This window comes from Danio rerio, chromosome 8, assembly GCF_049306965.1.
Source record: "Danio rerio strain Tuebingen ecotype United States chromosome 8, GRCz12tu, whole genome shotgun sequence".
In the NCBI taxonomy this organism is placed as follows: domain Eukaryota; kingdom Metazoa; phylum Chordata; class Actinopteri; order Cypriniformes; family Danionidae; genus Danio; species Danio rerio.
The window spans coordinates 58,511,988-58,526,970 of NC_133183.1; the positions used below are offsets into that span (position 1 = coordinate 58,511,988).

The 14,983-nt window shown below is 39.2% G+C and overlaps 1 protein-coding gene and 1 long non-coding RNA gene across 10 annotated transcripts in view; one reads left to right on the top strand and one right to left on the bottom strand.

Annotated features, from left to right (window-relative positions):
• Positions 1-11,882, top strand: part of LOC103911576 (uncharacterized) — a 33,920-nt gene extending 22,038 nt beyond the window's left edge. For all 9 annotated transcript variants that reach the window (XR_012384784.1, XR_012384782.1, XR_012384780.1 and 6 more), the window contains 5 exons: positions 1,065-1,318; positions 2,607-2,711; positions 9,228-9,330; positions 10,184-11,057; positions 11,140-11,882. This is a non-coding gene — a long non-coding RNA (uncharacterized lncRNA). The remainder of the gene's footprint in view (positions 1-1,064; positions 1,319-2,606; positions 2,712-9,227; positions 9,331-10,183; positions 11,058-11,139) is intronic.
• Positions 1,313-6,573, bottom strand: LOC137496391 (uncharacterized). Its single transcript, XM_068223229.2, has 7 exons — positions 4,673-6,573; positions 3,729-3,823; positions 3,578-3,628; positions 3,108-3,486; positions 2,817-2,990; positions 2,545-2,704; positions 1,313-2,330 (listed from the first exon to the last, which is right to left on the bottom strand). Exons 1-7 carry the CDS (start codon positions 5,460-5,462, stop codon positions 2,327-2,329), a joined length of 1,653 nt encoding a protein of 550 aa, XP_068079330.1. The 5' UTR covers positions 5,463-6,573; the 3' UTR covers positions 1,313-2,326.
• Positions 11,883-14,983: the final 3,101 nt, after the last annotated feature.

The window sequence follows — 14,983 nt, forward strand, 5'->3', positions numbered from 1 at the left end:
GTACTCTGTTACCCACCGCCTCTATTCCCCTGGTCTGGGAACCTTCAAAACTTCCATGTGTTTATCATTGGTTTTGGGAGAGTGAAAGGGTCTGGGAGTCAGCCTACCAACATCTGCAATCAGCAGTCACACGTCACGTCAAAAGAAAATACACTCACCAGCCACTTTATTAGGTACACCTGCTGTATAACTGCTCGTTAATGCAAATTTTCAATCAGCCAATCACATGGCAGCATCTCAATGTATTTAGGTATGTAGACATGGTCAAGACGATCTTCTGCAGTTCAAACCGAGCATCAGAATGGGAAGGAAAGGTGATTTCAGTGACTTTGGGTGGAAAAAATGTTGAGTCTCGATTTTTTTTGCTGCAACATTCAGATGGTAGGGTCAGAATTTGGCGTCAACAACATGAAGCATGGATCCATCCTGCCTTGCATCAATGGTTCAGGCTTGTAATGGTGGTGTAATGGTGTGGGGGATATTTTCTTGGTACATTTTGGGCCTGTTAGTACCAATTAAGCATAATGTCAACACCACAACCTACCTGAGTATTGTTGCTGACCTCCACAGTCACCAGAACTGTTTCCAATAGAACACGTTTTGGAGATTCGCATCATGGATGTGCAGCCGACAAATCTGCAGCAACTGCTTGACGCTATCATTTTAATATGGACCAAAATCTTTGAGGAATATTTGCAGTACCTTGTTAAATCTACATCACAAAAGATTAAGGCAGTTCTGAAGGCAAAAGGAGTCCAACCTGCTACTAGTAAGGTGTACCTATTAAAATGGACGGTAAGTGTATGTCACTTTAGAATTTGTATCATAGTACTGAAGCTGTATTGCTGTGCTACTTTAGTTCTGCTGTTGTATTGCAGTAGTACTCAAGTTCTGTTGTAGTAGTTGTCTGCAGTTGTTTTGTAGTAGTTTATACACATAAAATACAAATGTATAACTTTTTAAATCCAAATCCAAAGGATTGTTGGGCTGCAATAATTAGGACAACCTGAACTGGCAACACTTTTTAAAAAATTTTTTAAATTAGTCTGTTTCTCTTTATGCAGAAGTCTTCAAAATCTTGGATCCAGCCAGTATCCTGAGCAGATGGCTGTCATGGTCATGGATAAGTCGAGAATCTGAGACTGATTCCTGAAAGACCCCAGTGAAAAACAAGTCTCTGCACGGATGCCTGCTGATGACCTACTCAGACCTGCAGCTTCTCTCCATGTTGGATTTCCAGCATTCTCAAGTCTCAGGCACCCAGATGTTTGGCCAGAGGAGAATTGGTCATGCCCAGCTGAGCCTGGTTTCTCTTAATGTAATTTTTACTTCACTCACATCCATTGGTAAAGTTTGTTTCTCATCACTGGCTTGCTTAGTTTGGAACATTTACATTACACTGAACTGAACTTAACTGTGACAGCTCAACTGAAGCAGTTTTAATTTACTAGAACTATGTTAAGCTGCTTTGACACGATCTACATTGAAAGTGCTTTAGAAGTAAAGATGAATTGAATTGAATAAGTTGTAAAGTATACAGGCTTCACTAAACCGTTTCATAAAACCTGAAACAATGTCGCCGTATATTTATGGTAACTCAACTGCTAGCTGAGGACAGTTCAACACTTTAACTGTAGGAGTGCATGAAGTTCATATTGAGTGAAATGAAAAACACTTTATATTTCAAATGTGCTCATTTTTATTCATCAAACATCAAACATATATACACAATCCTATAGGACATGTCTTTGAACTGTGGGGGAAACCGGAGCACCCGGAGGAAACCCACGCGAACACGGGGAGAATAAGCAAACTCCACACAGAAAAGCCAACTGGCCCAGCCGGGACTGGATCCAGCGACCTTCTTGCTGTGAGGCAACAGTGCAAACCACTGAGCCACCGTGCCGCCCCTCCTTCTCTCCATCTAGACACGAACACCGGCTCCATTCAGCTCTTTTTCGTGCAACCATAAACACCAGCCTCAATTAGCTCCTCCTTGTCGTGCAACAACAAACACCAGCCCCAATTAGCTCCTCCTTTTCACGCACACACAAACACCAGCCCCATTCAGCTCTTTCTATTCGTCAAGCCACAAACTGCCCCATGTTTGTGGCTCGATGAATTTTTGTAGCTGAATAAAGAAGAGGAGCTTGGTGTTAATGCCTTGGTGAAGAGGAGGAGCTTGGTGTTAGGTTGCTCGATGAAGAGGAGGAGTTTGGTGTTAGGTTGCTCGATGAAGAGGAGGAGTTTGGTGTTAGTAGCTGGATGAAGAGAAGGAGCTTGGTGTAATCTTCTTCATGTCCCAGGATCTTCTTCAGCTGTGCTGTTATCTGGATGGAAAGAGAAAATGTGCAATATTAGTTTCATGTAAGATCAACATTTCAACACAAAAACTGAAACAAGACTTCCGTAAGAAGACCAGTTTCAATTTGGCCACTTCACAGATTAACAGTTCAGCAAGTGACGATTTGTGACAAACATTTAAGTAGAATATTTTGTACATTTCAGGAGTCATGTCGGGGGTTTTGTTGTTATTAAACTGACCTGAATTTCAATATAGACTGTATTTTTTCTTTTAAGGTTTTCTTCTCTTTGCTTGGCTTCAGGATCAAGACCTGGAACCAGTTATGGTGGAGGATCTCTTCAAGAGGAATCCGCTGTTGTGGATCTCTTTGCAGACAGGAACAGATCATGTCGATGCATTCTGTGAAGTAAGAAGGAACACATGTCAGGTTATTAGATTGCCACAAACCTTTCGGTTGCTGTAAATGATCACATTGTTTTCAGTTGTTGTTTCATCATCCACACGCTCTCACCTTTGGATAGTTTGTCACGCTCCCAGGTTCTGGCGACAATCTTAGTGAGCTCTCTTCGAGGGTATTTTCTGTGCAGCAGCCTGTACAACATTACACCTATAGAGTACACCGTTGCAGGCTTGGCGTAGAACTTTTTACAATCAGAAAACTCCGGAGGAGCATAAGGCTTTGTGCCTGGAAGAAAGATCAAGAACAGTTAGATATTTATCACATTAACAACAAAACTGATCTGCTGATGTCTTTGTGTTGCCTAGAAGGCTCAATATAAGTTGTCTTCATCATAATACACACCACAGAATGTTGAATAGCCTTCGCTGTTCATGATTCTACCAACACCAAAGTCTATTAGCTTGATCTGGAAGGTGTGGGGGTTGATGAGCACGTTTTCTGGCTTGATGTCGCTGTGGTAAACGTCCCTTTCACAGCATTCAATTGCAGCAGCGACCACCTGGTGCATCACCAATCGTGCTACCGATTCAGTCATTTTCTTACGATGCTTCCATGCAAACGTTTGCAGGTCCATGCAGGAATTGGGACGCTCCAGCACCAATGTGTATTGGCTCGGCGTCTCATACCAATCCAGCAGCTGTATTATTTGAGGAACGTAAGGACCTTTGCTCATCAAATACATCAATCCAACTTCATGTGGAACAATCTTCTCATATGGTAGCTGCAGGAGAGATAACAGACATATGATAGTGAGACGTGAATGGACTGAAGTTGAGGTCAGTATTATAACAACTTTAACACTGTGTACTTACAATCGTCAAGGTTCTTCTTGCTTTAGTCTTGCTCACATTTTTGATTGCCACCTGTTGACCAAGAGAAAGCGACAGTTAATTCACACGATCAGTCATGTAACATTCATCAAATTGAAATAGCAAGAAAGCACTTTTTCTGTTTGAAACAAACCTTTTGTGAATCCGACCGACGAACTCCAGCAGAGACGGATCCAAACCCTCCCTTACCTATAATGCTTTTGACTCGATATTCCTCATTGATGTTACCTGTAAAAAAATCAGTGAAACAAATAATGATGGACATTTATAAACCATCAAAAAGCCGATTGAAGATTGCTTTAGAATATTTATTATTAAGCTATTAGGCCTCACCAATATTTGATTACTCTCCTTCAATATTATTTTGGAGGATTTGTCCTCAGTTACAGTTTAAACTGGCAACCCCTACTTTACCTTGAGTACATTCCTGAAGAAAGGATCAACAGTACTTTTACTCCAACATTTAGTGGTGTTTAAGTATTTACAACATTTGTCTCATCTTTATTTTTCTTACATCTTTAGCTAGGGCTGCACATTTCTGGTAAAATAGATGATGTTGTGATGTATTCATAACAATATTTCCCAGAGAAATGCCATTTTAACTGGCTATTTTTAATGTATTGATGTATCACTCATAGTCAAATAAACAGTAAAATATATTATGCTGATTTTATATACATATCAGCAGATGTTCTGATTCACAGTTTTTATTTGCTGTTTCACTTTCCTCTCTTGTCTACTTCTGCCATTAACTGTTCATTTTCGGCTCTCTTTTTGTTTTTGATGTATTGTGCAGCTCTAATCTTTTACAGTTGAACATTTTAGCTTGGACTAATTGCACTTCTTGAAATAAAACCTAAAGATCTCCGTTTTGCACTTCAGAACATGTCAAGTATTGCTACAGCAAATTCATAATAATATACATATTTGAACTTGGTAATATGTCCACCAGCATTTACTATCTGTACTTTAACTAATTACATTTATCAAATGCAGTGGAGTAAAACGTACAAGATTTTGTTTTGGAATGTTGTATTAAAATACTACTTCCAATAAAAAAAACCGTAATAAACTGACCTGGATTCGAGTCCAAATTCACTGGGATTTTCTTTTCTGCCTTCCAAAAATCGTTATCCGATGAGGAAGCGGTGCTTTCCTTGGACACACTGGGTTCAGGGGTCGGCGAAGACACACAAGGGGGCGCACTATGCACTGAAGCGCGGTCAGATTCGCCTTTCTCTGAGGTGTCAAGCGAAGACGCACAGGAGTGCCAACTTTGCAGTGAAGCGCGGTCAGACTCGCTGATATCCGCGGGGGTCAGAGAAGAAACACACAAGTGCCAGCATTCAGTGTCCTCGGGCTGTTCGGTTTCTGTTGACGGGGTCTTCACAGGGGTCTGGATAGACACGCACCTGTTGTTGACCCGCTCGTCCTGAACCGGCCTCGGCGACACACACGCAGCTTCACCATCAGGGGATCTCTGAGTCTGTGGGCTGCTCGGCTGGGTCTGTGGGGCTCTGGTTGTGGTTTTCTTGAATTTCCGAGAAAACCATTTACGGAACCTCTTTAGTTTCTTCTCCGCTTTCTGTGGTGCTGGGCTTGGTGAAACACCAGCTCCAGTATGAATGTGAGAGATGAACGCGACGTTACTTGGTCCGGCTTCGCCATCGAAACATCTCTGGTGCTCGAGTTCGCCGAGCGACTGGTTCTGCTGGGTTTTCCCGGATTTCCGAAAAAAGGCCCAGTTACAGAACTTTTTAAATTTCTTTCCAACTCGTCCCATTGTTCTATATTTCTTTCCAAAATCGACAATATTAATGTTGAAAACTGAATTTTCTGTAACACGATCTAGTGAAACTGAATACATCAGATATAAAACGCAGATCTTGTCGTATAATACAGTTCAAACTTGATTAAACAATCGACGTCTTACAAATGAATGTGCTTTTGCTCTTCCACGTCATTCTATAGAACTATGATGGAACTTTTCGAACGTTTGACGCAAATGCTCATTTGCATACAGCAGCAGCACCAGTCTAATGAAAATGGCTATTTACAGAAAAGCTATATTAGCCCTTTAAACAGTGGGAAAGTTTGCTCTTGTCTGTACCTTGAATAATAATAGTCATGATGACAATAAGTTAACATAAATTTGTCATTTACTAAACTATAGCATTAAACAAACAACAATATAAAGATGTTATATAAATGAGTCAAAAGAACAATGTTTTCATATTGCATTCATTATTATGCAGTAAAGCTTTACATTGCAGTCAAACCTATTTGCTCTAAAGCAAATAACATGATTACATATTATTATATATTATATTCCTGTTTTTATTATGTTGTTATTATATAATATAGAAATATTGCCATTATACACAGTTGAAGTCAGAATTATTTGCCCCCCTTTGATTTTTTTTTAAATATCTCCCAAATGATGATTAACAGAGCAAGGAAATATTCACAATATGTCTGATAAAAAATTTTCTTCTGCAGAAAAGTTTGATTTATTTCGGCTAGAATAAAAGCAGTTTTTAATTTAAAACCCATTTTAGGGTCAAAATTATTAGCTCCTTTAAGCTATATATTTTTTGGTAGTATACAGAACAAACCATCTTTGCACAATAACTTGCCTAATTACCCTAACCTGCCTAGATAACCTAATTAACTTAGTTAAGCATTTCAATGGCACTTTACGCTGTATAGAAGTGTCCTGAAAAATATCTAGTCAAATATTATTTACTATCATCATGGCAAAGATCAAATAAATCAGTTTTTAGAAATGAGTTATTAAAACTATTATGTTTAGAAATGTGTTTAAAAAATCTCTCTGTTAAACAGAAATTTGGCCAGGGGGGATAAACAGCGGCTAATAATTTTTACTTTAACTGTAAACCCAAAATAAATAATATTTTGCACTCTACAGGCATCCATCAGACTACTGGATACATTGTAACTGTATTTATTACAAATGCAAATGTAAAAAAAAAAAAAAAGTCCCAATAATACATGTAGTCCAACAGCATGCGGCAATATTTGTCAAACTACAGTGAGTTCAGTCTCCACTTGGCACTTTACTCCCACAGGGGTATAACAGTTTCTAGTTATAAATTAAAAATTTGTATGAACCCTGTATATGAATGAATTATATAGCTCTTATATACATTTTCTATCATATGTTGTAACATTTTTCTATAACTGTTAAGATTTGAATGTTATTACCTCTTTTCAAAACCAGGGGGCCCCCATGAATAATAAAAAGTTCCTTTAGTACTCCACATGCGTGAGGTGTGAGCTCCTTTAATCAAAAACACTGCTTGCCAGTGTTGCCAACTTATTGCCAAATTTTCTAAAAAATAAAAAAGTTAATGGAGATTTTTAGACTCTCATGTGTGCGTGCTGTACCATTTCTAATGTTACTCTTCACGACGAGCTCTCGTCGGTCTCTCCCCTGCCTCAGACCACTCAAGGTGGCACAGTGCCACACAGCCGTCTCTCACATCTGCAGCATTGAGAGCAGATCATTCCTCTGCACATCGACAGCAAATGTTTAAGCACTGCGAGCGTGAGGTATTTCCCTGGTACAGTCAAACCGATCTGCTTCTCCTCTGTTTAAAATGTAATAATTTATATAAACTGTTTAATTATTTTATGTTTATATTATAATCACAGATATTTTAGTGACACCAGTCTGCCAGCCATCAGAGTAGAGGCAGGTAGAGTGTGGAAGAGGGAGAATTTTGAGTATATTAACGGAAAAAAACGGCCGCCGATTCACAAACAGCAATAATTCAATTTATATGAAAATGGTGTAAAGATTTATTTGATGGATTGCAAATTTAAAGTTTTTTTTTTATTATTATTACTATTAAAATCTAATCACAAAAATGGCTGTACATTGGAGTGTCCAAACTTGATCCTGGAGGGCCGGTGTCCTGCAAACTTTAGTTCCAGTCCCTATCAGACACACCTGGGCTAGCTAATCAAGCTTGGCTTTTGCCCCCCCAACCCTACTCTACCTCAAACGGGCGACACGGTGGCCAGGGATTAGCACTGTTGCCTCACAGCAAGAATGCCTCTGGTTCATTCCCTTCTAAACCAGGCGGCATTTCTGTGCTGAGTTTTGCTTGTTCTCCCCGTGCTCGCGTGGGTTTTCCCTGGGTCCTCCGGTTTCCTCCCACAGTCCAAAAAACAAGCACCCTAAACAATTGAGCACAAAATTTTTATAGTCAAGCTCCAAGTGAGTACACCTGTTCTCAGCCATCCATATCCGACACTTAGCTACAAAGCTCAAAAGCAAGGGGGGAGTCATCGAGATCTGCCTGAGCTCAAACTCCCATCTCGCCCTGCACTGGGAAGTTGCCAAACAAGCTTTATTATCAATCATTAGCTAAGTGTGAACTCTTGAAATAGCATGTGAATGTGCACGTCTAGTTTGCGATACTTTCAACTGTCATGTGCGCGCCAACTCGCGATGCTGAGCGGTGCATCCGGTGTGTGACGCCCTTTAGGGTCTTGTATTTTTGTATTTTTAAAATGCTGTAAAATACTTTGTAAAAAGTCTATATGTTGACATCTTAAAAAGAGAGAGAAAATAAGACAAACAACATTAAAACAAGTCCTTCACAAAAAGAAGCTTCAAAAGAAAGCTGTTGTTGTCAAACATTGATTACTTCACTAAATCAGTTTAATACTGAAAGGATTGATCCAATATGCTTATTGATAGAAGGTTTGTGAAGAAATGTTAAACTCCCATGTAGTATTTTCAAAATACAAAATATAGTATTTTATTTTGATACTTGTTTTGGCTGCTGTATTTTGTAGATTACTTTGATACATGTAAAACTAATGTATTTGATATTCATTAATTTTCTTGTCGGCTTAGTCCCTTTATTAATCCGGGTCACCACAGCGGAATAAACCGGCAACTTATCCAGCAAGTTTTTTACGCAGCGGATACCCTTCCAGCCACAACCCATCTCTGGGAAACATCCACATTCACACACACACACACACACACACACACACACTACAGACAATTTAGCCTACCCAATTCAACTGTACCGCATGTCTTTGGACTGTGGGGGAAACCGGAGCACGAACCCATGCGAAGGCAGGGAGAACATGCAAACTCCACGCAGAAACGGCAACTGAGCCGAGGTTCGAACCGGCGACCCAGCGACCTTCTTGCTGTGAGGCGACAACACTACCTACTGCGCCACTGCCTCGCCCTGTATTTGATATTATATTTTAAAATACATTTCAATAACCATCCCTGGTGTGATTGATTATTTAACAAAATGACTACAAGCGTATCCTCTACGAACGACAACAGCAGCAGAGGTGACTGAATGTATTATAAAAATCTTTCACCAATTTAAGACTCCAAAAAGGATCTTAATGGACAAAGGAAGAGAGTTTGTGAATGTGGTAAAACAATTCTCTTTTAGTTGTGTTGTGAGGATTTTTATATCCTAAACATTTTCTCAACACAACCACAAGTGATATTGTTAAGACAGACTGATATCTACTGTGTTTATCTCTGTATAGCTGGTTTGACACACTCTGTATGGTACACATAAATGTGACTTGACTATAATTTATGTTACAATTTGTTTTATATTAACAGATAAGCAAGAATGTCTGCGCCAAGCTGGGGATAAAAAGGAGCCGTTGTTCACCGGACCATTCTCAAACAGGCTGGTAGAGAGGATAATTGGCACCATGCAATGGTAAGTCAGAAGTTCTATTTAAGACAACCATTCAATATTTAAATGATGTTATTTTAATGGTGTGGGCGTCACAGTGGTGCAGTGGGTAGCACAATCGCCTCACAGCAAGAAGGTTGCTGGTTCAAGCCTCGGCTGGGGCAGTTGGCATGTTTGCATGTTCTCACCCGGTTGGCGTGCGTTTCCTCTGGGTGCTCTGGTTTACCCCACAAGTCCAAAGGCATGCTGTACAGGTAAACTGTATACGCTAAATTGTCCGTAGTGTATGTGTGTGAATGGGAGTGTATGGGTGTTTTCCAGTGGTTGTTTGCAGCTAGAAAGGCATGTGTAAAATAAATGCTGGATAAGTTGGTGGTTCATTCCGCTGTGGTAACCCCAGATTAACAAAGGGACTAATGGAAGGGCTTTTCAAGTTAAAGCAGCAAACGAGATAACAGTTCTAAGAAATCAATCTGGGGTGTGTTTTTGAAAATCATGATTAGCCAACTAAGGTCGCTAGCTCCGTCGTTACAAACATAGTTTGTTGATTTGGTGTTTCCCAAATCCATCCAACAAACATTCGCAAACTGTCTTGAAAATTTGTCATTTGCAACTACACCTCTAGAGCTGTTCTCATGACGAAGCTGTTGGTTTTTCATTCATTTTCTTTTGGTGACCTATGAAAAGCAGAATCTACTCTAGATTTCCAAGGCCTGTGAAAAAATGTATAGGGTACGTAAATAGTTTTAATTTATAGTAGCCTAGGCTATTTATTAAGACACGTATCTGTACTGCACACTAACCGGCCACTTTATTAGGTATACATGTCCAACTGCTTAAGGTAAAAGTCACATTACTTGCATTTGTCTCTCTACAGGTAATGTGTCTATAGTTCACCTTGGCCTCAGCAGCGGGGGAGTTTGAGATCGACCTGAGCTAAATTTCCCCTCGCCCTGGGAAAGGGGGGAGCACTGGGCCCGAGGATCTCTTGAGCTCCGGGCTCTCTCCCGGGACAGCATGCTAAACAACCTATGAATAAATCATGAGCTAAGTGTGAACTCTTGAAACAAAATGATTAGACGTTAATAAAAGTGAGCGATTGCTCCACATTTTAAATGACTTATTTTAAATGATCTTCTATTGGTCTTACACAATCCCCTGATGTGATTTCGCAGGTAAGAATTCACCAAGCTTGAACTTTCGAATGCAGTGAAATGTGAAACATGCGCTTGTGTTTTTGGTCTGCTGAATTCTGAATTGCCTATGAATGGAAGTCTATGCCGCAAAAAAGTGCAGTGTGATCGCGGCTTTATAATAGAAGTAGTTTTACCTACTATTACTAGTTTAACAAACTATTAAGATTATCTAAAATTATTTTAACAAATATCTGTATATTGGAATGGAGGTTAGTTGTTTTGACTTCTTTTCTTTTCTTAGCCAAAAACATGCTCTCCCATTATTAGTGCTGTGTAAGCATAATCTGATTTACATAGATATACAAATAAATTGAAACTATTACATGTTTTTTGATATGCTGTAAAAAATGTAAATGTTTCTAATGATTTACGACATATTAGGTCATAAAAATTTATTTGAAAGTCCTGGAAAAGTCCTGGAACTTTTGTAGTAAAAATGTGTATGAACCCTGAATAGATCTCTGCAGGTCTCAGGATCATCATGCGGCCAAACTGTGTCTCTACTGTAGACCAGGTGGACATGTAAAACAGGCGATTCGTCTTCCACAAACTGCAGTGAGTATGGTTACTGATTTACCATCCATGTACATCCATGAATCATGACTGTAGAACTCACTACTCTTCTAAACTGTTACAGTGTATGCTCTCCTCAACTCTGGGTCAGCCAGAAATATCATCTCTGCAGACTTATGCCACAGACTCCAGCTCAAGAAATAATATTTCTACAACACCCCTTATCAGATCCAGTCCATAACTGGAAGTCCACTTGCCTGAGGACATGTTCAACTGCATGGGTCCCGTTCAGTTGCAGATTGGACAACGTTTGTTCCTCGTCATTGTTGCCATTGGCTTGCTTGGTTTGGAACTTGTGGAGCTGCGCACTGATGGATTTTCTCTTCAGTGTTTGGACTTTCAGCAGTGAAAATTAAACCACACTGAACTGAACTAAACTGAACTTTAACTGTGAAAACTAGACTGACACAGTTTCAATTTACTAGAACTTCTACGTTAAGCTGCTTTGACGCAATCCACAGTGTTAAATCTCTTTAGAAATACAGAATATTTGAATTGAATTGAATGGTGCGATGCAAAAATAATTAAGGTAGACCACTAAAAGTTGCAATTAGGAAGCTCCCCAGAATCCCAAGAGGTAATATTTTTACCAAGTCTAACCTTTAAGAATGAATTTCTTAGGTCATCAATGTATATGTGATGATGCTAGTTAACAAACACAACCATCACCATGTGAAAAAAAGCAGCTGTAATTGCCAGATTAAGGTCATGGTAAAACTTTCAGAGGAAACAAAAGAATTCAGGTCTGCACTTGTTTGTAATTCTCATGTTGTAAATAAACAAATTGTGTTTTTTTAAGTAACTGAGAATAGTGTTTGTCTGACTGCTTTCAGATTGATCCAACAACACACGAGATTATTATGGGGAAAGTGAACGAGTATCATTAATGGATGTTGGTGGTGCATCCTGTTGGGTACCAGTTTCACCACCTCCAGTCTTATTATGTGGGGAACGAGCTTCATTAACCTGACCTGGAGCACCAGCCTTACCAGCCTTCTCTGGTCCTCACCCCTCATCGTGGCCTGCCTCTTCAACATGCTTATGACACAAACCTCACCATACCCTGCATCAGCAGCCAGCTCACAAACTCCAAAACACATCTCAGTTGAAAAAATGATGTATAATATTAAGTGTTTTAATTGAGTAAATTAATCTTGGCCAGCAAAAATATTTACATTATAGTGAAAATGCCTTTACAAACTCTTTAATTTGGATATAGAAAATATCTGCCCCAACAGGGAGCTTGAAAGTGAGGTATGCCTTTTTTATTAGGATCACTTTCCACTCTCGAATGCCTATTGTCATGCATAAACTTTGTACTGACACAGGAATATTATAGCTGATGTTTTTAAAACATGAAATCAGCAATACATTTCTTAGGTCATCAATGCATATTTGATGATGCTAGTAAACAAACACAACCACCATCATGCGGAAAAAGCAGCTGTAATTGACAGTTTTACCATGACCTTAATCTGACAGAGGAAACAGGATAATCCGGGTCTGCACTTGATTGTAAGTCTCATGTTGTAAATAATTGAATTGTGTTTTTTTAAGGAACTGAGAATAGTATTTGTCTGACTGCTTTCAGATTGATTCAACGACACACAAGATTATTCTGGGAATAGTGAACGAGCATCATCACTGGATGTTGGTGGTAAGAAATCGAGCCTTGCAAGAATCTCACTACAGGTAGTATAATACCCACATAATTAAAGTTTACGTTAAGTTTACTTGACCAAACATCGATGCGCTAAGCTTTACAGTATCTCACATGATGAAATATCACTAATACCACAAGTGTCAGTGTATGTTGTGTTTTGATGTTTTACTTAAAGGAGTTGTCCACTACGATGTCATATTTTAAACTTTAGTTGATGTGTAATGTAGCTGTGTGATCATAAACAACATCTCTGAATGTAATATGTTTAAACTTTAATGCAAAGGGGGACATTGGCTTTTAAGAGTTAGCTTAGCAAAGTTTACAGTGAATGAAGCTTGGGGACTACAAAAAAATACATCCGAGTTTATGAGATCATAAACCCTTCAGGTTACGCGCATTCACCACACACATACAGCCTCGCAGCAAAGGGCTATGGCCAGAGGTGCTGTAATGATGTAGCAGAGAAAGCTAAAATTGCGTCCAAACGCTGCTATTGCCACAGAGCTTCTTTTGTTTCTGTATTCGGACTTCCAAAGGACACAACAGAAAGACAGAAGTGCTTACAGTTTAATTTTAATGATGTTCCAGAGAATTATAAAAAAGATATTGTTAGCATTTGACAAAGGACAGCTTCCAGAATCTCTCCCAGTTCAGTGCTGGATTCGGCTAAAATTCCTCAAAGAAGCAGCACCAACTATAATAGACGAAGCTGTGGATTGTGAGCCACAACCTGTAAGTGTTTTATTTGTTTAGACTGATCTATTACCTGCCCAGTATCTAGCGTTAACAGTATTTTATAGCGAGAATGTAAACAACGGGAAATGCTGTTTGGCACTGTTAGTTATTTTGCTACAAATTTATATTTATTAGTCAAACTGCTGTAAACAGCCACAATCCTCAGCAGCGCTGCAGTGTCTCTCTATGCGGCTGCTTTCCCTGCGTTCTACATCTCAAATAATGAACTAGAAGATTTGTGAACGTTTCATATCACTTACACATGCTTATTCCGGATATATGTAAAAGACACTTGTCAGATTTTATTTCGAGAGCAGGCGTGAGGTTCAGCTGTGTCCTCTTCATTTTCTGTCTGATTCAGGCTTAAACTGATGCGGTTAACGACTACTCTGACTGACTGCTTACTCAGCGCAAAAGTGCATGCTTGTAGGGGCGTGACGCTTTTCCTTGTAACGTGGGCTGATCCACGAATCACAGAACATTATGTTAGCTGACCAATCAGAGCCTATGTAAGGCAGCTTTTCAGAGGAACTAGGAAATATGACAGTCGGTTTCATGTTAGCTGAGTAGCTTTATATAATCAAAGTAAGATAAATGAAACATAATGTGATATTTCACAACTGAAGCACGAGCACACATCGCTTTGCATCTTATAAACACGACCAAGCCTTAAAAACACACTCTGGACCACCCCTTTAAAGGTCATGTACCCACATGAGAAGAGGAGCCTTCTCCTGGATCCACTTGAGGAAACAGACAGAAAAATGAAGACATGTTTGGAATCAAGAAGGTAAAATGTTTTTTTTTTTTATCTTATTGTATTTTGTTGTTTAATGATGTGCTACATACTGCACACTTGCTATTGATCACAGATCATTCATGAAGAAGAAAAACTGCAACATTTAATGTGGACACGCAGCACTCTCCCTCATAGATGCCAGAAAGATGGAACGTCTTGTGGTGTCCTGGTCTGAAAAGTGAGTGTAAAATAATATTATTATCAATAAGTAAAGAATAAGACCTGGTTTTATGAAGAAGAGGGTTAATTCCACATGGATGGTTTTATTAAATGTACTAATTCAACAGAATTAACTTTGTATATCTGAAGAATTCAAATGAACTGTCTTTCTTGTAACCATGCATTCCTTATGCACTACAGCTCATCATCTTTTGTTTTGTTGAGTTTGCAGAGACACTTTTACAAGGGGAGGCAATAGACCTCTGCACATCTCAGGAAGCATTGTAATCATCATGCAACCAAACTGTGTCTCTACTGTAGACCAGGTGGACATGTAATACTGGCCATTCGTCTTCCAAAACCTGCAGTGAGTGTGTTTACTGATTTACCATCCATGTACATCCATAAATCACAATTGTAGAACTCACTACTCTTCTAAACTGTTACAGTGATGCTATCATGTCAATATGGACCAAAATCTCTGAGGAATATTTCCAGTACCTTGCTGAATCTACATCATAAAAGATTAAGGCAGTTCTGAAGGCAAAAGGG